This window comes from Felis catus, chromosome B4 (genome assembly GCF_018350175.1).
Source record: "Felis catus isolate Fca126 chromosome B4, F.catus_Fca126_mat1.0, whole genome shotgun sequence".
NCBI lineage: Eukaryota > Metazoa > Chordata > Mammalia > Carnivora > Felidae > Felis > Felis catus.
This window is the reverse complement of record NC_058374.1, coordinates 51804530-51828783: the sequence shown is the minus strand read 5'-3', so window position 1 is coordinate 51828783 and position 24254 is coordinate 51804530. Positions and strand designations below refer to the sequence as shown.

At 35.7% G+C, this 24254-nt stretch overlaps 1 protein-coding gene across 5 annotated transcripts in view; it reads right to left on the bottom strand.

Annotated features, from left to right (window-relative positions):
* Positions 1-24254, bottom strand: part of PIK3C2G (phosphatidylinositol-4-phosphate 3-kinase catalytic subunit type 2 gamma) — a 347688-nt gene that overhangs the window by 212530 nt on the left and 110904 nt on the right. For all 5 annotated transcript variants that reach the window (XM_006933551.4, XM_045061454.1, XM_019834592.3 and 2 more), the window contains 2 exons: positions 14566-14680; positions 7170-7300 (listed from right to left, as the gene is read on the bottom strand). In XM_006933551.4, coding sequence (XP_006933613.3) covers positions 7170-7300; positions 14566-14680 — 246 coding nt within the window. The remainder of the gene's footprint in view (positions 1-7169; positions 7301-14565; positions 14681-24254) is intronic.

Genomic DNA, 24254 nt, shown 5'->3' with positions numbered 1-24254 from the left:
ACAGCATGTCTCACATGACAATGACAGCTTTTGAACACTGTCTCCTCCAAACTGACAATGCTGCTTAGCTTAAGTTAGCTAAAACTTCCAATAAGGATAATGAGAAATATTAAAATGTCTTAAAGGCTTACATTTCTCTACATTTTTAAAAGCCATCTTCATCTACAAAATAAAAGGGATGGATTATAGAGATTTTTAAAGTATGTTTTGGGCTCCTGTCCTGTTTTGTCACTACCTTCCCCACCAGAGAGTGAGTGCTCAGAAGAAAAAATGCCATGACAAAGTTATTACTAAATTATTATTGAAACAAATTATTTTGCTCTGATTAAGTTTCTTTTTCCCCAATATTGAACAACACATATTTGTTTTACTTTCTTTTATTGAAGCATAATTTACATCAAAAGGAATGCACACACGCAGTTCAATAAATTTTAACAAATGCATGTACTGAATGAAAACCACATTCCTTTCAAGATAAAGTTTTCTCAAGCAAACAAACAGAAGCAAGCACTGGTAGGATTTCTTTCACTCTAGATTAAAATTGCCTACTTTAGAACTTCATACAAATTAAATCATAGAGTAAATGCTTTTACTTATAGCCTCTCTCATTCAGTATAATGTTTTAAAGTTATCCATATTATTGAGTGTTATTAGTAGTCTAGAAATTTTAATTAATGAGTATTATTCTTTTATATGAATACACCACAGTTTGCTTATCCATTCTCCTATCTGATAGACATTTGAGTTTCCTGCTTGGGGATATTATGAGTAAAGCTGCTATAAACATTCATGTGCATGTACTAGATTGGATAGATTTTTCATTTCTCCTAGGAAGTTCCTAGGAGGGGGATGACTGGGTTTTATGTCAGGTGTCTGTCTACCTTTAAAAAAAACTATTTTCTGAAAATGTTTGTAAAATTGTACATTATTATATGCCGAGTATGATAGTTCCAATTATACCACATTCTTGCCAACACTTGATTTTGCCCATTTCAAGATACTATCATTTTAATGGGTGCATAGTGGCATCTATATCACTAATTTGGGGAGAATTAGAATTGTCATCTTAACAATAGGGAGTATTCTAATCAATGATATGATATAACCTTTTCTTTCATTTCTCTTAGCAAAGTTTTATACTTTTTAGTGTAGAGGTTTTGATGTAAATTGAACTTTAAAACAAAATTTTTCTGTTTTTCACTGAAATACAATTGCATTTTGTACATTGATGTTGAATGCTATGATTTTACTTAATCATGTCATCTGAAAAGAGAGGAAGTTTTATTTCCTTCTTTCCCAGTTTTATACATTTATTTTTCTTACCATAGTGCACTGGCTAGGACTTCCAATACAACATTGAGGAGAAATATTTAGATAGATATCCTTGCTTTCCCATCATAGGAAGGGGGAAAACATTCATTCTTGCACCATTTAATATGATGTTGACTTTAGATTTTTTCCATTGATCTAGATTTAACTCGGGATTTTAAAGTTGAAAAAGTTCCATTCTATTCCTGGTTTCATGAGTATTTATTATGAATGAGTGTTAAATTTTATCAATTGTTTTTTTCCCTAAATCTATCAAGATGATATAAATTCCTTACATATCTTTTTCCAGTTTTAAAATTTTAATATAGGTGAATCCTTACATTTAAAACATATGACTGTAAACAGAATAAAGTTTTATACTGCTTTTGTAATGTAGGTGGCAATTTCTTGCTTTAAGTTAGAGTTTCTATTCTATTTATATTTAACATAACATGGATATAATTGGTTTGATTCTACCACATTGCTATTAGTTTGTTGTTGTTCAAATCATTTCTTTGTCCCATTTCCCTTTTTTTTCCTGTCTTCTTTTCAATTTTTTCTTGTTATTTCATTTTTGTTTTCTTCTTAGCCCGTAAATGTGCACTTAAAATTTGGGGGTGTAGTTCTCTAGAGATTTCAGTATTGTCTTTCAGTATATCACAGCCAACAGTTGATAAATATTATACTGCCTTATGTATAAGAACCTTAAAACAGTATGTTTCCATTCTTCTATTTCTCATTTTTATTACAGTTGTTATACATTTTAATTTTATATATTATTAAATTTTTTGTCATATTTATTTTTGAGAGAGAGAGAGAGAAGAAAGAGAGAGAGAGAGAGAGAGAGAGAGAGACAGGGCATGAGCGGGGGAGGGGCAGAGAGAGAGGGAGACACAGAATCTGAAGCAGGCTCCAGCCTCTGAGCTGTCAGCACAGAGCCGGACACGGGCTCAAATCCATGAACCATGAGATCATGACCTGAGCTGAAGTCGGACACTTAACCAACTGAGCCACCCAGGTGCCCCTTAATTTTATATATTATAAATGCAGCAATACATTATATATTTATATAGTTATAAAAATATAATTAATTATTTTTTAAAGAAATTGTTAAATATGTAAGTAAAGGTAATTTTATTTCCTACCTATTTTCCCTTTATGATGCTTTTCATTTATTCTTATAGTTGGAGCTTCATCTAATTATCATTTTCTTTCAGCTGGTAGTATTTCCTTTAAGATTTCTATGGTACAGATAAGCTGATCATAAACAAATTCAGCTGTGTTTAACTGAAAATGTTTTTATTCTGCCTTCACTTTTGAAATATAATTTTACTGGTTATAGAATTCTAAGTTGATAGATTTTCTTTTGCCCTTCCTAGATATAAGATAATATTCTACTATCTTTCAGCTTCCATTGTTTTTGATGAGAAATATGCAATTCATATTATGGTTGTTCCCTGTATGGAATTTGTTCATTTTCCTTAATGCTTAAAAAAATTTTTTTTAAGTTTATGTATTTATTTTGAAAGAGAGAGAGAGAGAGCATGCACACAGGGGAAGGGCAGAAAGAGAGGGAGAGAAAGAATCCCAAGCATCTAATCCATGCTGGCAGTGAGGAGCCTGAAACGGGGCTTCAACTCATGAACCATGAAATCATGACCTGAGCTGAAATCAACAGTCAGACACTTAACTGACTGGGCCACCCAGTGCCCCTAAAAATTTTTATCATATGTTCGGTTTTTAGAAATTTGACTATAATATGTGTATGCATGTGTACTTGATTGGGAGTTGCTAAGTTTCTTATATCTGTGGGTTGAATTTTATATTTTTCATTTTAATTAATTTACCTATTTTTTCTGTGGTTTCAATTTTAAAACAAATCTGTAAAATTTTGACTATTATCACCTTTTCTTTTTGCCTTCATCTTTCTCTCCACTCCTGTGTGTCTAATACATATATTGTCAGTCTAACAGGTCACAAGAATCAATCACTCCTTTTAGGATTATTTTTTTCTGTACTTCAACATGGCTAATTTTCTATTGCCCTCTCTTCAAGCTCACTGTTGTTTTTTTATTATGAAATCTATTAAGTCTTTCCAGTAATTTTTAAAAATTTAGATATTGTGTTTTTTCCAGCTTTTAAATTTCCTATTTTTTTTACTGAGATTTCATTTGTTCAACCATATGCATCTTGTTTTTTGGAAATCCATAGATGTCTTTATAACAGTTGTGTTGAAATCATTTTCTACTAATTTTAAAATATCTGGATTTGTTTCTGTTAATTGCTTCCTCCTATCCCAGGCTATGATTATATATTCTGGAGTCTCCCTATGTCTAGCAATTATTGATTTTATGTTAAATATTTAAAATGCTCCATTTTTGAGAGTCTGCATTTTGCCATCTTTTGGGTGTTGAATGTTTCAATTTTTTTAGTAGGCAGTTCAAGTACTAGCAGATGAGCTTCAGCCTTTTGAGACTTGTTTTTATAATATGTTAGGTTGGGCGTAGCATAGTTTTTAATCTTGGGCTAAAGTACACTTGCTCCTAATATGCATCTTTCTGGCTTCTTTATTGAATGCTTGAGGTGTTCTGGGATCTTTCTTCATTCTTATTGGCCAATATTTCTATGTCTCCCAGCATTGTGCAATCTGTGGAATCTGTATCTATTTCACTTCTCCCTGTGGTGGTTCTTTTGCAGGCCCTGCAAACTCTCTACCTGCTCATGAGTAGCTTAGTACTCAGTTACATATTTCTGTAGCTCTTATCCTATACATCTTCCTTCTCTTTACTATTACACACTAGAAATTCCAGCTGCCTCAGCATCATTAAAATCTGATCTCTGCCCACTTTTTTTTCGTTTTTAAATCTCAGCAAGACCTCTTTGATTATGGCTCCCAGAGCCATAATGTAGAAAGTGCCTCTAGGCTGAAAACCACTTTATTCATGAGCTCACCTCAAGCCCTGTCCAATTTCTGAAATCAGTTATTTCATATGTATTTTCTTGTGTCATATTCCTTTAAGTTAGGAGGATAGGTGCATTTCATGGCTAGAAGTGGAAGCATTAATTTCTTTCAAAACAAATATTTTCCTATCTTTTTTTCTAGAATCTTCTTCATACTAGAAACATTATTTTACTTGTCATCAAGAATATATATTATTTTAGGGGTGCTGGGTGGCTCAGTAGGTTAAGCCTCTGACTCTTGCTTTTGGCTCAGGTCATGATCTCGCGGTGTCATGGGTCTGAGCCTCGTGTCAGGCTCTGAGCGCTGACCATGAGGGAGTCTGCTTGGGTTCTTCCTCTCTCCCTCTTTCTCCACCCCTCCCCTACTCACACTCTGTCTCTCTTAAAATAAATAATAACAAAACCTTTTAAAAATATATATATATTTTAAAATTTTTACAAATATTGTAAGTACATTTTCATTGAATTTCATTGAGTCTGAACTTCCTGACTCTGATTACATTTGATCAATTTGAAAAAAGGAATAATTGTCATCAACTAAATGACAAAATGTGGTATTTTGAAACAAGTAAATCTGATTCTTTTTTTTAAGTGAATCTGATTGTAACACAAGTTTTATCAAATTGAAGGCTGTTCTTTTTCAGAATCCAGAATAAAATTGTCCTGTATTGAGCTTAATAATTGTATTTGAGTAAGTGAAACAGAGGAAAATATTGCTTGTTTTATGTGTAAATTATTAATTTAAGTAGAAACTGAGGACTGAAACAAGTTGAGATTCACTAGGGTAAATTTAAAAACACAAACTCCTAATATTTAAAGGAAGTTACTGTCATTATTTGTTGCTTTGATGTTTTTTTTGTTTGGATATATTTAAAATTTCAAAGCATGGCATCTTTTTCATATTTAAAAAATCCCCAATTAAAAATATATTAGTCTGATATGTGACACATTTGTTAAATGTAATCTTTTATATTTTTGAGTAAGTGGTAGGAAAAGATGCTTCACCTAGTTGACAGTAGTTTAGTATAACAATGGATTATCAAAATGTATCATAAGGACTATGAGAATGTCCTTTTACAACCCTTAAGGTAACTTTCTATATCAGATACTATGTGAGGGAACTTTATTCATTATAACATTTATTTTACAAGTAGTATTTAAAACAATTTTTCTTAATGTTTATTTATTTTTGAGAGACAGAGACAAAGAACGAGCAGGGGAGGGGCAGAGAGAGACACACACACAGAATCCGAAGCAGGCTCCAGGCTCTGAGCTGTCAGCACAGAGCCCAATCTGGGGCTCAAAACCACGAACTGTGAGATCATGACCTGAGCTGAAGTCTGATGCTTAACCGACTGAGCCACCCAGGCACTACTTACATGCAGTATTTTTAAGCAAAGCGTGCAGTACTGGAAATATAGTGACAAACAAGATAAATGGGTTTCTTGCTCTCTCAATTCTTACAATTTAATGAGGAAGACAAGGAAAAAATGAATTAATGAAGAAGATGACAATAGATTGTGTTATGTGTGATGATAAAAGGTAATAAGGTAGAGAGTAAAGAGAAAAAGGTCACTAGATAGGGGAGTCAAAGAACTCTTTGAGAAGAGTTCAGTGCACACCTGACCTACAGAGTGAGATGACTCAGTCGTGTGGAGAACTGAAGAAGGAATATTTCAGGTAAAGGGAACAACAAATGAAAAGGCCCTGAGACGGGAAATACATGGAGACTGATGTCACTGGCTTGAGGAAAAGAGTATTACAAAGTGAAATTAGAAATCAGGGCAGCAATAAGATTCTCCAAAACAGAACTCTTGATCATACTGAACACTTCAGTCTGAAATGGCCCAAACTTATTCCTTCTCCAGAAAATGACTCTAACATCTGCCCATTCAGTTTTTCAAAACTTTGGATCCTCTACTGACTTAACTTGATTTCTTGCTTTCTCAGTTGGCTTATCCCCTAATTGCTATTACTCATCAAGTCATGTCTTCTCAACTTGCAAAACACGTCTCCCAAATCTAGCCATTTCTACCAATGTCCGTTGTCATCACCCTAGTCTTAACCACCATGACCTCTTGCTTTAAAAAATTATATCTACCTTCTTGCTCTACTGCTTCCATTCTTTCTTTCTCTACAATACATTCTTCAACTTGTGGTACAAAGATCACTCAAAAAGATTATTTAGATCACATTACTCTCTTGTTCAAAATATTTAAACAATTTCTTATTCTTGGAATAAAAAGCTTTATCACATTATATATCATCACAGTATATACTTAAAAAGTTACTTCTTAAGTTTTATGCTTTTGCATGCTATTAATGAGCACCATCAGTGATGGATTAGATATTACCAAGTAGAAAATACCAGTATCACTAGTTCTCTTATAGTTCTTCCTGGGATTTGATATCATTTTTCAGAGAATGAGTGCTTGACAAAATTTAAGTTTGCATTAGCCACTAATTTAGTACTATTAAAACATGATTTATATCTATTCTTTTTAAATATGCATAAAAATTAAATGTTGCTTTTTCCAATCTACTAAAACAACTTTCTACTCAGTTGAGGGATGGTTGAGCAATGGTTTATCATTGTTAAACACTGAAATATATCTAATCAGTCTCTGCTTTGTTGTACCAAACTAAATGATTTCCAATCTTTTTATTCATCCTTTGACTAAAGTTAAAGTTGCTAAATGCCATGGGAGAAAAATCTTTAAAAAACATAAAAATTCTAATTTAGCTCCTAAACATTAATTGATCATCCAACAGGTGTCACTTTAGAAAATGAAAGGAGTTTTGTTAGAAGGTTCACTCTTTAAAGATACCAGTGCTTCCAATATGGTTGTTGGTATTATGAACATCAGGCAAAATTCGCTCACAAGACCTGGGTCACTTACAGTAAGGGAGACTGTTTCTGTGAAAGTCTGAAAATATGTTTTAAACACTCTTTTGGTGGTTCTTCTGGTTTACTTCTATTCTCTTCAGAATCAAGTTTGATATACTCCCACTCAGTAGCTGGAAAAGCAATCTGAAATAAAAAAAAAAAAGATTTGTCATGTATTGAATACCTCAAAATGCACCATTAATTTAATCTCTATCTTAGGTTTGTAGAAACTAAAGGAAAATTCCTATGTGTCTGTGCTCTTTATTACTTAAAAATATTTTTAAAAGAATCATTAGGGTTTGAACTTGGTATTAAAATAGACATGGTATTTGGAAAATACTCAATTATTTATATAAATGGTATAAATTAGTAATCTGTAATGTTGTGTGAGGAAAAATGAGAAAAATAATAAGAATATTTGAGGTTTCATAAATTTAAATATTATGTTTTTGTTTAATGCTGAAATTATCCTTTCTACATTTCAGTATCAAAATGTGTTTCTATTATTAAACGATAAAAATTGCAAATGGTAATTATAGATTTTCATGTAAACACCTGGGAATAGAAAAATAATTATGTTGGTTTCTTCCTCAGGAATCTACAGGGCTATGAACGACTCTGTAGACATGTAATCTCTGGTAAAGATCTGTTTTGCAAGTGTATAACCAAATAGAGTATTTTGGCTCTGGCTCTATCATTTAGCTTTATAGATAGGGCTAGAATTCAGGCCTTTTTTTGGGCAGAATATGCTTTCCATTAAATCATGTTTCAGTGAAAATATGATTCTAGTAAATAAAAAAAACAGTTAACAAAATATACAGTTTCAAATTATGTAAATGAGCTAGATATTTTAGTGCTCCATATGTGTGTTTAATGTTTTAATACATTTTTTTCATATTGAAAAATGTAAATAATTTTTCTTTGCTGAACTACTTTCGTTTGGGATCTCAGAGAAAATTGAGGAACACTATAAGGTAGACTGTAGGATATAGTTTGAAATACAGTTGAATCTATTTGGGTTATTTACTAGAAAAAAGTTTTAGCAATTTTATAACCTCTACAATTTGTTGCTACATTAGTTTTTGGTATAATTTTTGTTATACTGTACCACTTATTACTCCAACATGATAAAAGAACTAAGTCACAGAAAAATAATATTATAATAAATTCTGCCTCTTGAAAAAAAAAGATTAATTTGGGTGTCTTAGAGAGAAGAAACTCTAATATTAGCAGGCTACAAGTTACTCTTTGCATGCCCAAATATTTTTAAACACATGAAATAAAAATACTAGAAATCAGGGCACCTGGGTGGTTTAGTCAGTTAAGTGTCTGACTCTTGATTTCAGCTCAGGTCATGATCTCATGGTTCGTGAGATCAAGCCCCATGTCAGGCTCGGTACTGACAGCACGGAGCCTTGGAATTCTCACTCTCCCTCTCTCTCTGCCTCTCCCCTGCTCACATGCACTCTCTCTCTCTCTCTCTCTCTCCCTCTCTCAAAATAAATTAATAAACTTAAAAAATACTGGAAATAGTATTTGATGAGCTAGTTCCATTTCATGTTGGTTTTAAGTAGAGGGCAGGGTGGGTGAGGAAACTAAAGCTATTGGATGAAAATATAGAAATATCCCTTTGCACAAATATATAATAAATTATTTGATATATTTCACTTACAAATTTTAAATTTCTGATATATGAGTGACACCTTACACAAATTGCATTATCTCATATGTTATGAAGATAAAATTACTGGTTCTTGAGCCATTGGTAGAAAAGATTAGAATTTCTCTCAGATGACGTTTGTTCTAATTTTTCACAGAAGTGAAGTTCCCCTAAAGTGTATGTCATTATATTTGCTCTAGAATTTTTTTTGGGTACCACGGATTATGGAGGATATAAAAAGTATCCTCACCTTCAGAGAACTTAAAGCCTAATTAAGAAGACTCTGGTCTTCTTCTGTGATTATGATTAATTAAGCCTACCTTTGGTCTCAAAATTATTTTTAATGGAGTAATCCCAGAGATCTCAAATGTCTCCATTGCATGTGCCATGATACCTATTTGTTACATTCCTGCCTCAAGCATTGAGGATATACTCCTGATTTCAAGAACAATAACAACAAAACATTATGAGGCTCTTTCTTCTGGGGTATGGGAAAATATTCAGATCTGATCATTAACCCTCTGATTCACACCTCCTTATATATTTGGATATTGGTTTCTTGTGTTTGGTTTATCTATCTTGTTTCACTTCCTCTCCTCATCCTTCTTCATTTACACTTGACCACCATGGTTCCTACTATGATTTTATGACTTGGAATGCCCTGAAGGAGCTTCTGTGAATGTCCCTAGCATCCATGGCCATAGGTGCCCACGGGCCTAGCGTGGGGCCCCATGATTCTGTCAGCTTGTTCAAAGAACTACTCTCTAGACTGTAGATGTATTTTGGATTTTATAAGGCACACAAATATTAGACCAGAAGGGCTATAGTAGTTCAGGGGCAAGAAAGCATACCTACCAACTGGATGGCAGTTTTGGTAAGTCTTAAGGAAGGAGTTGTAAAAGAGGGACACATAAGACACTTCAGCAGAGATGGTAAAGAAAAAACAAAACAAAAGAAATCTCTGATACATTAGGATGCAAATGTACTGTGTTCAAAGGACTCATATCAATAATAAGAATGTTGCCTCCCCCTAACATTGTTGATAATGAAAAGTAAGCCTGTAATAAAATGTTAGGTAAAGTAAAATACTTTGGGTGAGTGAGTAAGGAAGAACTGGTTTAAGAAGAAGGCCACTTAGGGGTGCCTGGATGGCTCCACCAGTTAAGTGTCTGACTTGATTTTGGCTTAGGTCATGATCTTACATAGATTGAGCCCTGCATCAGACTCCCTGTAGTGACAGTGCAGAGCCTGCTTGGGACTCTCTCTCTCCCTCTCTCTCTCTCTCTCTCTGCCCCTTCCCCACTCATGCTTCTGTCTCTCTTTTTCAAAATAAATAAATAAACTTAGAAAAAAGAAGAAGAAGGCCACTTACATAAAAGGAAAAACCATACACTCTAGTATCTGGATTCTAATAAGTGGACCAAAGTGTTAAGTTTAGAAACATCTGTAGATTGGGTTATTATAGTGATCAGAGGTATAGATGCACAGCATCAATTTTAGAAATATTAGATATCAGGTACTATGCTGGATTCTGGGGATAAAACACACAATGCTTTCAGAAATCAAGAAGTCAATAGGAAAAACAAGTCAATGAGAAAGAAATATGTGGCCCATGTGTTGAAAAAAATCTTATTGGTTATTATGTGAACACAGAGGAAGGGCACTTAACCCCACTTGGGGTAGAAACAGAGGAAAGAATGTGGGACATATTCCTATGGAAGGGCCTGTGGATTCTAAAAGATGAATATTAATTACACAAAGTCAGAGGAGGGGTGGGCAGTGGATGGTGAAACGAAGAGGGAGGGCACACTGCAAGAGGAAACCGTATTTGTAAATGCACATAAGCTAAAAGCAGGACAGTGCATGTCAGAAACAACATTTTCAAAGTTGCTTGAAGTGTCAGACAAGGAATGGTAAGAAAAACAATGTGTGTGTGGGGGGGTCATACTGTAAAGCATGACTTAATTCTCTAGGTAGTGTTCAGTTATTGAAGAGTATAAATATAAGAGTAGCAGGTTCAAATTTAAGTTTTAGAAGGATCACATATGGATTCTGAATGAAAGAATGACAAAGCTAAAGGCAAAGAAACCAGCTAAACTGTTGTAACCTAGGAGGGAATTTCTGAACTAGGGCAGATGTGGCAACTTGAGAGGATACACTTGGGGAACATATGGGCGATAAATTGGCAGGATACAGTATATACTGATTGAGTAGGGATAAACAAGGAGGAGGCAAACGAAACAAGTGAGGGTATATGGGGGACATAAACATAAATAATTCAGGGGTGAAATAATTTGGAGAGGAAGGTGAGCTCAGTTTGGGATATGTTGTCTTTGAAGCTGTCTACGGAATATCCAGTTGGGAGTTTTAGCAGGTATATGGCCATATTTGCCTGAAGCTTGTGGTGTGAAAGAACCTGAACTAGAGATAGACTAAGAAATGAACTTGGATACATACTGTGAACAAAACCTTAGTAATGAATGAGAGCTAGCAATTCCAGTGCTATGTATGTGTATGTGTATTGTATATGTATATGTATATGTATATGTGTATGTGTGTGTGTGTGTGTGTATATATATATATATATATATCTCCAAGATAAATGAAAACATATTCTCTACACACAAACTTGTACACTAATGTTCACAGTAGTGCTATCTTAATAGTCAAAAGGTAGAAACAATCTAAATGCATATCAACTAATGAATGGATAAATGAAGTGTAGTATGTCCATACAATATAATATTATTCAATAACAAAAAAGGAATGAATACTGATATATGCTCCAATATAGATGAACTTTGAAACATTATGCTAAGTGAAAGAAGCCAGTCACAATAGACCAAGTATTATATTATTTGATCTATATGAAATGTGCAGAATAGGAAAATCTATAGAGACAAAAAGTAGATTAGTAGTTTCTTAGAGTTGGAGAAAATGGAGGAATAGGAGGTGATAGCTGAAGTTATGGGATTTCTATTTAAAGTGATGAAATGCTCTAAAATTGATGTTGATGATAATTGTACGTATCTTTGAAAAAAACAAAAAAAAACCCTCAAAATACTATATTGCACACTTTAAATGGAAGATTATATGGTATGTGAATTTTATCTCAAGAAAGCTTTTTAAGAAATTTTTCCAGGGAGAGTATATATACTGAGAATAGCATTGGGTAGCAGATGGAACCTTTGAGAACTTGTCAACAGAGAGGATTAGCAGAAAGGGAGCCTGGGAAGGAAACAGAAAGGATAATGAGAGAAGAGTATTCTGTAATGGGGAAGAGAGAGTGCCAAAAGTTGCAGAGAGGGCTAGTATGAAGAGAAGTGAAGCCACTGGATAGGCCAACTAGGAATAACAAGTAAACCAGAATATAGTGAATGTAGACATGAATAGGGGGATGGGGCAGTAGAGGAATATAGAATAGAGCAAGTGCAACATTGATTAAAACTCTGCTTTTGGTTCTTAAATTGTGATAGAGCCACTGTACTACATTGTATACAGGGAGAGGTAGGAAGTTGATCCAGGTAAATGGAATCATGCAATAATCTGTCTCCATTTCTGAACTCAGATCTACTTCACACCATTCACTGCTTCTGGTCTGTGCGTCAGCCATAGAACCCCCTCCCCTCCAAAAAAATGATGGACTTGAGGGATTCGGGTTCTGTGCCATATCACATCCCTTATCATACTAGGGTGGCTACCATGTGGCAGTAACTGTCTGTCTAATAAAGACGATCAGAAAAGTACAATCTTAAAGAAGTTGGATAGGCATAGTGTAACCCTTTCATTGTACAGAGGTGAAAATAGGTTTGGTGATTTGTTCAAGGTCATAAAGTTTTTTGTTAAAGAGCTAAGACTATAATCTAGATTTTCTAACTCTGAGCCTGATGTCTTTTCCCTGAGACCCATCTTGATTCCTTAACACAAACACTGGTTGCAGAACTCTAATTTCCTCACTATAATCTTTAGGTTGAAAGATTCTGCTCTAAATTTAGCTGTGTATAATTAGAGTGATTTTGGTCCTTAAGGGTTTTAACTTTAATACCTTAATAACTCCTATTTTATTTTGTATATTTCATCATTAATTAAAAATATCCTGAGAAGTTTCCTTGTATGTCTATACAATTTGAAATTATTTTATAAAAATTTATTGATTTAACTTTTTGCATACTTTTGAGTGATTTACATGCCTCTCCTTTTTTATGTAAGATAAATTTAGTTATGGCTCCAGATGTCTACTTGAAAATCTATGCTGCTATTGAATACTTGAAACTTGTCCGTATATTCCACTTGCCAGGATCTGTGTTCTAAAGGAGCTATTCCTCTCATCTGAGAAGAATCATCTGTTAGTTCCCTTCTTCTTCCACCCCCACTACTCCTGATAAAGACCCTTCTAATCATAACTTTATATCCTCAAAGCTCTGGTAATGATCAGACTTGGAAGATTCTCATTAAGCTGAGGTAGTTTGAATCTGGCAAGGAATAGTCTGATAAAAAAATGCATTGTCCTCTTAAAAGAAGGTAGTTTTCCTGTTACAATGGGACATCTACTAATCAATAAGCCATCATATGTTGAGTGTCTATGATGTTGTGCCAAGATCGAGCAAACACTTATTCATCATCATGTCTGTAAATTGGAAATAGACCTTTGGTTACTTCTTGGTGAGGACTTATTTCAGAGTGGAAGCCACATTTTTATTGGTATTATTTTTCTCTTCCAGTTTCAGCATCTTGCTATCCATCTTGCTAAACATTGTCCCTCACCCTGAGCCTAGAAACTTAAGAGCTTAGAGGCTCCATTATCTTTCTTTAGAGCAACTATGCTCAACTGAGGGCAACTTTTATCCCTCGAGGACATCTGACAATATCAAGAGGCAGTTTTAATTGATTTAGGTGCTACCAGCACGTTAGTAGATAGAAACCAAAGATACTCCTAAATGTCCCACAATGCATAATACAGCCCTCAAAACAGAGTTTTTGGCCCAAAATGTCATTGGTACTCAACTGAGGTTGAGAAATCCAGTTCTAGAGTGCTATCCAGATAGAAGTTCTCAGTTTTTCCTTATAGATATGGAAAGTTCACATTCCCTGCACTTCCATATATGGGAGTGGCCATGCTTCATGTATCAGACCAATATGATCACTTATAATGATGAACACACAAGGAGCTCTCAGCAGTAAGGACCAAAGCTCAGAATCATTAGCCACCTCTTATTCATGATTACAAATCACAGAAAGAAGAGAGACCTTAAGAAAAAAAAAGTATGTTGGATAGATTTTGTTTGAAGTTTCTCCCCCACTGCTGAGCTAATCACTAGTCATACAGGAAACACAAACTTGAAGTATTTTAAGGAAACATGACACAATGCAGAGACAGGTGTAAGGTATCAAGTTAATAATATACACCAATGACTGTTTTCAGACAATGGACAGGAAAATGAATACACATAATGAATATACTAATGGCAATGCTCCATCCCTTTCCTTTATGATCATGTTTGGTGGAGAATGGCTTGAAATTGCTATTATGTAAGCTGGGAGAAAAGTGCTTTGAGAGTACTGGATACAAAATAAAAGCACCAGAGGTTTTATGAATCCCAGCAGGTTAGAGAAAGAGAAGACTATTAAAATGTGTGATCCTAGAATAAAATTGTTTCTATAATTGACAAGCTACTCATCAACCAATACTTGCCATGAATCCTTTTTTTTCCTTGCCATACATATTTTAATCTCATAGTCTGACACTTACCTGTAGGGTCACTGGGGATGGCTGGCTTATATCCCATACTCCTGGAGCTATCATTTCTATGGGAGGCTCACTCTGTAATGTCATGCTGAATAGCATAGACCCGAGAATGGACTTGCTACAAAAGACAACACATACAGACATACAGGAGTCACTTCATAAGGGAAGTTATTATAATCTATAAATATTTTCTTTTGAAATGTAAACATAACCAGCTATTTTAGTGGCTTCATTCAGTAGCTAGAAAGGAATACAATATTCTATAAGCCTAGAAACTGATTAGTACTTAATTTCTAATATACCACATGCATGGCTATGTTCACAGATATCTACATTTATTTTCCACATGAGAAAACTGTTTCCAAAATAGTTTCTGACAGGTAGAATTTTTCCTTAATTTCCAACAATATTGATTACAAGATAAGACTAAGAATCTTAGATTTATATTCTTGGAGTTATGAGTGCCTCAAATCAATGAAGACATCAACTCTTCAGAACATTTTTTGCTCCACAAAATGACTAAATTCCTTGGGCATCATTAAAGGTATGAGCTCTAAATTTATAGAAAGAAAAGATTTAAATTAGCATATGATCTGCAGATTCAAAATAGTTGTACTTCACAGAGGAAATGCTTCTAAATAGAAAGATTTTTCATAGTCTGAATGTTTAAAAATAGGTTGTATTAACATTGTAAATGAGAGTGAATACAAGAAGCCTTTAGACAGGAAGAATTCATGGATGGTTTTAACAGCTTCAGTAACATCCAAATCCATAGATCCATATAGGAATTAAAAGAGAATCTACATGTGATTATATATATGAATTAGATTATTGATAAAATATTCCAATTGATCAGGGAGGACAGTCTCTGACTTTAACATACCAAAATAAAAATGTCAGCAAGTCAACAAAAATTAAATTTAAGTTTATAAAGAACTTTAAGGCATCAAGTGAGTCTTTTGAAAACAGTATAGAGTGGGGAGGAGCTAAAATGGCAGAGTAGTAGGAAGACCCTAGGCTTGCTTCATCCCTTGAACACAGTTAGATAAATGTCAAATCATTATGAATACCTAAGAAATCGAACTAAGGAAAGCAGAAAAAAACTTTACAAATAGAAGGAGAGAGGAGGACACATTGTGGAAGGTAGGAGGTGTGGAGACATGGTTTTGAGGAGAAACAGATCACAGGTGCTGTAGAGAGGAGAGAGCTCTGGTTGTAGAGACATGGGGAGAGAGAAGAGCACATAGGGGATCACACAAGGAAAACACTTCCCCAAAGCCACTGAGTGGGAAAACAAGAGGGGCCAATTTTCATGAGTATTTGCAACCAGTGGCGCTCAAAGACTAGAGTTTTAGAGGTCCATGACATGGGTGGTGTAAAGCCTTGAGGGTACTGCAGCATTACTGTAGAGTGGGCAGGCAGGTAACCCAGAGGCAGAGGGTTCAATCTGTGGATCACCTCAAATGTACTGGGAGAGACAGTTCACCCCTTCTTAGAGTGTATCTGAGAGAGGTGGCATTGTCTCTCTGGGGACAAAAGGAGCCAGCAGGCACCAATTCCCTCTCCCTCCCCTCAGCATAGGTGCAGAGACACTTGTTGAGGGCAGCTAACTCAGACACTGGCTGCTTAGTGTGTTTTGTTCCAATTCTACACTTCTGAGCTCTTGTGCATGTGCCTTTCTGGGTCAAACCCATACCAATCCCAGTGCAGTGAGATTGTCCCCCAGAAGACCAGTACAGATCCCTGACACACTAGCTCCCTAAAGTTTGGAATTTTAAAACTCAGTCGGGACAGAGCAAAAAGTCCACTGCACTTGTCCAGGCAGGCACTAACTTGAAGACAGATAATGTGAAAATAGCGGTCTGAAAAACACCTATAACACACAAGGGGAAGTATCTGCTCTTTTGGGAGGGCTTTCCTGACAACAGCAAGCCTGAATTTCTCTCTCCAGGGACAAAGGAGTGGGGTGGTGCCCTTTCCCTTCCTTTCCCCTCAGCATAAACTAACTTTAGTAAACAGCCCAGGGCCAACACTAGCTGCCTAAACTGTATACTCCAACTCTCACCTCCCTGAGCTCTTCCTGTACTGCTTTTCTAGAGAAAGTGTGCCTGAGAACCAGCATGGTGCATCCCTCTGCCAGAAGACCAGTGCAACTCCCCTGCATGCACCCCATCTACTGACCATAGAGTTCTGCAAAGCATCAGCTCTAGTGGAAATAGATTCAGGTCTTTTTTTAACAGGCAGGTAGAGCATACCTAGGTAAATCTCACCACACTCTGGCCAAGGTACAAACACTCCCCACTACAGGCAAGGAGAAACCCTGCAGAGGACTGACCTGAGGGAGAGCAGCCATAACACAGGGGCAGAGTGTGTGAAGCATACACCAAAGATACTTCCTGAAGTGCCAGGTCCTGAACATTATATGAGCTCTTCTTCTTCATAAAGCTATTACTCTCAGAGGCAGGAAACATTATAGGCTTTCCTAACACAGAAGAATACAAAGATCTAAACAAAATGCCAAGATAAGGAATTCATCCCAAAGGAAAGAACAAGAAAAGGTCATGGCCAGGGATCTAATTGAAACTGATATAAGTAATATGCCTGATCCAGAATTTAAAGCAAACAATCATAAGAATACTATCTGGACTTGAAAAGGCACCAAGGAGTTCCTTACTACAAAGATAAAAGAACTTAAAAACAATCAAGCCAAAATGAAAAATTCAGTAACTGAGATTTGAAATCAACTGGAGCAATGACCACAAAGATGGAAGAAGCAGGGAATCGAATAAGTGACAGAGCAAATAGAATTATTGAAAATAATGAGGTTGATCAAAAGAGGGAAACAAAAATCTTGGACATGAAAGTAGACTTAGAGAACTCAGTGATGCCATAAAGCATAATAACATTCGTATCATAGGAGTACCAGAAGACAAAGAGGGAAAAGGGGGCAGAAGGTTTACTTGAGGAACTAATAGCTGAGAAACTTCCCTAATCTGGGGAAGGAAACAAACTTCCAAATACAGGAAGCACAGAGAGTTCCCATCAAAATCAACAAAAGCAGGCCAACACCAAGACACATAGTAGTTAAATTTGCCAAATAGAGTGGTAAAGAAAAATCTTAAAAACAGCAAAATAAAAGAATTCATAGGGAAGACAAATAAGGTTAGTAGCAGCTCTCTCCACAGAGACTTGGCAGGCCAGAAGGCAGTGGCATAGTATATTCATCATGCTGAATGCAAAACCCAACAACCAAAAATATTCTATCCAGTAAGGCTATCTATCATTTAGAATAGAAGCATAGAAAGAGTTTCCCAGACAAAAAAAAAACTAAAGGAGTTTGTGTTCATGAAACCAGTCCTGCCAGAAGTATAGGAGACTCTTTGAGTAGGAAAAAGAAACAGAAAATCTCTAGAAACAATGACAAAATAAGCATTAAAATGGCATTATATTCATATCTATCAGTAATTACTCTGAATGTAAATGGACTAAATGTTCCAAACAAAAGACCCAGGTGTGTCAGAATGGTTAAAAAAAAAAAAAAAAAAAACCAAGACTCATCTATATGCTGCCTACAAGAGACTCATTTTAGACGTAAAGACACCTACGGATTCAAAGTAATGGGATGAAGAAATATTTTTTATGCAAATAGATGTCAAAAGAAAGCCAGAGCAGCAATAATTTTGTGCGACAAAATACATTTAAAAAATTTTTAACGTTTATTTATTATTGAGAGACAGAGAGAGACAGAAAATGAGCAGGGAGGGGCCGAGAGACAAGGAGACACAGAATCTGAAGCAGGCTCCAGGCTCTGAGCTGTCAGCACAGAGCCCGACGTGGGGCTCGAACTCACAAACTGAGATCATGACCTGAGCTAAAGGCAGATGCCCAACCGACTGAGCCACCCAGGTATCCGTGGCAAAATACATTTTAAAACCAAAAACTATAATAAGAGATGAGGAGAGCACTGTATCATAATAAAGGGGTACCTCAAACAAGACAATCTAACAATTGAAAATATTTATGCCCCCAACTTGAAACACCCAAATATATAAAACAATTAATAACAAAAAGAAACTCTTTGACAATAATACAATAGTAGTAGGGGACTTTAACACTCCACTGACATCAATGGACAGATCATCTAAGCAGAAAATCAACAAGGAAACAATGGCGGCACTGAATGATACACTGGACCAGATGGACTTAAACAGATATATTCAGAATATTTTATGAGCAGAATAAAAGCAGCATAATACATATTCTTTTCAAGTGCACATGGGACATTCTCCAGAATAGATCACATATTGAGTCACAAGTAAATCCTCAACAAGTACAAAAAGATTGAGATCATACTATGCACATTTTCTGACCACAACTCTATGAAATCTGAAATCAGCCATAAGAAAAAGCTTTGGAAAGACCACATATACATGGAGGTTAAAGAACATCCTATTAAAGAATGAATGGATCAACCAGGAAATTAAAAAAGAAATTAAAAAAAAAATACTTGGAAACTGGGGCACCTGGGTTGCTCAGTTGGTTAAGCATCTGACTCTTGATTTCAGTTCAGATCATCATCTCACAATTCATGAGTTCGAGCCCTGCATCAGGCTACACACTGACAGCATGGAGCCTGCTTAGGATTCTCTCTATCCCTTTCTCTCTACTCTCCTGTTTATGTTCTCTCTGTGTCACAATAAATAAATAAACTTTATTTAATAAATAAATAAACAACCAACACCACAAAATACAATTATAATAGAATATTATGAAAAATTATATGCCAACAAATTGGGCAATCTGGGCAAGATATGGATAAATTCCTAGAAACATATAGACACCAAAACTGAAACAGGAAGAAATAGAAAACTTTAACAAACCCATAGCCAGTAAAGAAATTGAATCAGTAACCAAAAATCTCCAAAATAACTAAAATCCAGGGCCAAATGGCTTCACAGGGGAATTCTACCAAACATTTTTTTTTTAATTTTTTTTTCAACGTTTATTTATTTTTGGGACAGAGAGAGACAGAGCATGAACGGGGGAGGGGCAGAGAGAGAGGGAGACACAGAATCGGAAACAGGCTCCAGGCTCTGAGCCATCAGCCCAGAGCCCGACGCGGGGCTCGAACTCACGGACCGCGAGATCGTGACCTGGCTGAAGTCGGACGCTTAACTGACTGCGCCACCCAGGCGCCCCCCCACCAAACATTTAAAGAAGAATTCATACATATTCTTCTCAAACTATCCAAAAAAAATTGAAATAAAAGAAAAACTTCCAAAATCCTTCTACAAGGCCAGCATTACCCTGATTTCCAAAACCAAACAAAGACTCCACTAAAAAAGAGAACTATAGGCCAATATCCCTGATGAACATGGATGCAAAAATTCTTAACAAGATACTAGCAAATCAAACTCAACAATACATTAATAGAATCATTCACCACGACCAAGTGGGATTTATCTCTGGGTTGCAAGGGTGGTTCAATATTTGCAAATCAATCAGCATGATACACCAAATTAATAAAAGAAAAGATAAGAAACATGATCTTCTCAATAGATGCAGAAAAAGCATTTGACCAAATACAGCACACATTCTTAATAAAAACCTCAACAAAGTAGGGATAAGAGGGAACATACCTCAACATCTTAATCACCATATACAAAAGACCCACAGCTAATGTCAACGTCAATGGGGAAAAACTGAGAGCTTTTCCTCTGCAGTCAGAAAGAAGACAGGGATGTCGACTCCCACTGGAAGTCCTAACTTCAGCAATCAAGGCAATCAAATTGGCAAGGAAGAAGTAAAACTTTCACTATTTGCAGAAGACATGATACTCTATGTAGAAAACCTGAAAGACTCGACCCCAAAATTGCTAGAATTGATACACAAATTCAGTAAAGTCACAGAATACAAAGTCAACATACAGAAATCTGTTGCATTTCTATATGCCAACAATGAAGAAGCAGAAAGAGAAATCAAGGAATCAATAACATTTACAACTGCACCCAAAACTGTAAGACACCTAGGAATAAATCTAACCAGAGAGGTAAAAGATCTGTACTCTGAAAACTATAAAACACTGATGAAAGAAATTGAAGATGACATGCAGAAATAGAAAAAACATTCCTTGCTCATGGATTGGAAGAGCAAATATTGTTAAAATGACTATAAGGACCAAAGCAACCTACACATTTAATGCAATCCCTATCAAAATACCACTAGCATTTTCACAGAGCTAGAACAACCCTAAAGTTGGTATTGAACCCTAAAAGACCCCAAGTAGCCAAGGCAATCTTGAGATAGAAAAGCAGAGCCGGAGGCATCATGATTCCATACTTCAAGATATATTACAAAGCTGTAGTCATCAAGATAATATGGTACTGGCACAAAAACAGACACATAGATCAGTGGACTAGAATAGAGAACCCAGAAATGGACCCACAATTACATGATCAACTAGTCTTCAACAAAGTAGAAAAGAATATCCAATGGAAAAAAGACAGTCTCTTCAACAAATGGTATGAAAACTGGACTGCAAGAAGCAGAAGACTAAAACTGGACCACTTTCTTACACCATACATAAAAATAAATTCAAAATTGATGAAAGGCCTAAATGTGAGACAGGAAACAATCATAATTCTGAAGGAGAACACAGGTAGCAACCTCTTTGACCCCAGCGGGAGCAACTTCTTACTAGGTACATCTCCTGAGGCAAGGGAAACAAAAGCAAAAATGAACTATTGGGACTTCAAGATAAAAAGTTTCTGTAAAATGTTGGAAATAATCAACAAAACTAAAAGGCAACATTTGGAATGGGAGAAGATATTGGCACATGAAATATCTGATAAAGACTATCCAAAATCTATAAAGAACTTATCAAATTCCTCATCCAAAAAACAAATAATCCAGTTAAGAAATGGGCAGAAGACATAGACAGTGTTCCGAAGAAGACATATAGATGGCTAAGAGATACATTAAAAGATGCTCAACATCACTCATCATCAGGGAAAAACAAATCAAAACTACAATGACTTATCACCTCACATCTGTCAGAATGGCTAAAATTAACAGCATAGGAAACAACATGTTGGCAAGGATGCCAACCCTGGGGAACCCTCTTATACTGTTGATGGAAATCCAAACTGGTGCAGCCGCTGTGGAAAACAGCATGGAGGTTCCTTATGAAGTTAAAAATAGAACTACCTTATGATCCAGCAATTGCATTACTAGCTGTTTACCCAAGGAATACAAAAATACTGATTTGAAGGGATACATGCACCTCTATGTTTATAGCAGCAATATCAACAATAGCCAAATTATAAAAAGAGTCCAAATGTCCATCGACTAAATGGACATAAAAGAAGTGACATATATATATACACACATACATATATGCCCCACACACAATGGAATATATCTGAGCCATAAAAAATATGAAATCTTGCCATTTGCAACAATGTGGGTGGAGCTAGTGAATATTATGCTAACTGAAATAGGTAAGTCAGAGAAAGGCAAATACTATATGATTTCACTCATATGTGGAATTTAAGAAACAGAACAAATGAACAAGGTGGGAAAAGAGAGGCAAACCATAAAACAGACTTAACTATACAGAACAAACTGAGGGTTGTGGGAGGAGAGGTGGGCAGGCCAATGGGTTAAATGAGTGATGGGTATTAAGGAGGGCACTTTGAGATGAGCACTGGGTGTTGTATGTAAGTGATGAATCACTAAATTCTACTCCTGAAAGTAATAGTACACTGTAATTTAACTAGTTGGAATTTAAATAAAAAGCTGAAACTAAAAAGAAAAAAATGAAAAACTATATAATTTCATTTTTCCCTTTACACAAACTATGCAAAATATGAAGGAAAAATCCAACAACTAAAGCTTTCTTTAAACCTTTAGCTTTCTGAGTCCTGCTTTTTTATTTTCCATGTCTAAAGACATTAGAAAGTGTCTTTCCAAGGGAGTATAATTTGTAAACATTACTAGACAGATATTTTTATATGACCCAAGACTATTCTAGGATGAATTTTGAATTTTCTTTATCCCTTTGTTCCATCCCTCCCTCAGCTGGAGAAAGAAACTTGTTTTTTTTTTTTTTGGTAGAATAATGCAGAGGGGATAGTATTAGCAACCTAAAAGTCAGCTTAATGCTATTATTATTTGAAAATTATTAATATCACTTTTCATTATAGAGTATATAACCTTCCCCCAAATTTTCTGAAGCACCCATCTGCCTAGAAAAAGTTCTGGATTAGCTTCAGGCAGAATGGAAGAGGAAGGAGCATGTCTAACACCAAACCTGGAGGGCACAGATGTTAATGTTTTCCATAGCATTTATAGAAAATATTCTGTCCATGCTTAAGGGTTAACAGGAATGAGGAAAGAGGATGCGGCGTATTAGGTGGAGATTGCCACCACTTTCTAGCAATTTGAGATTATGGGAAGCAGAAGACAGAGAAAGAGGAAATAGAATGAGTAGGGCTGACCTAGGTGTCCCAATTTCCCCCTCTTCTGCCTTTGCAAGGCAGATGTGGAGGAATGTTAGATGAATGAGCACAGCAAAATGTTGAAGACAGAGTGTGCTCCTCTAACACTCTGTGTTTCAAATCCTGGAGGAAAACCACATCTTGAGCCACTCCTGTACCTACTTGTGTTATGATTAAACTTTGGGCCCTGTGGTAAGGACACAGAAGAAGCTCCTGAGTTTAACTTTATTGGGCCTTCTTTGTTTTTTGTATAGAAGGGATGAGATGTAGAAACAGCTAAAAATATCTAGGTGAAGAGTCCCCAAAAAGGGGTCATGTGGTGGGGATAAAGTGTGTTTGTAATAATGGCACCTGACTGAACTATTCAAGCTGGGGTCAACTGGGAACTCTATGGTACCTAAGAGAGACCAAGTAATTCAGGGAGTGCTAGTAAACCCTAGCCAAGCTGAACAGCCACAATCATGAGCTATACTAGCTGTAACAAGCAGTCACCAGCTTAAAACGTGCATTTGATTTGGATATCAAAAGTCACCAGGACAAAGAATCTGTTCCCTTCTGATCCCCTGTATCCGGACACCCTATTAGAAAGAGAATGAGGGTGTCAGGAAGCTGTCTGAGTGACTGAATGTTTTACCCAAATGAGACTTTATTTCTAAAATAACTATTTAAATTACTGAATTGACTAATATTTTGTCATTGTTGTAAAGTCTTTTCTCATTAGTTACAGGTGGGAACTCATGAGGAAAAGTGTGATTTATTAATTGCATTTTTCTTCATATCTAAGTTGTACAGTGAATTATACTTATGACCTTACTATATTTATATGTCCTGGGTATACCTCACTTTGCAAATATAACTGATCTAAACTGAATCCTACAGTGGATGAAGGGACTCAAGAATAACTGTCACTATCTGTCATTATTCTCCTTGGATGAAGTCTGGATTAACAGCTGCCATGGCCTTAACCTGAGGCATATTGTGCAGAATGAAGTCAGAACACTTAATTCAAGTATGTGCATGAAGAGACATCAAGCAATAGAGAGCATAGTGAGAATAAACTTCTAGCTGTCCAAGTGAGGCTAATATAACACATACTTCAAGGAAATTCATGGGGGAAAGGATGTTTGGCACCATTCTTTGAGCTCTCTTGTGTTTGATATTAGCTAATTCACTTTCTGATAATAGATTACATAT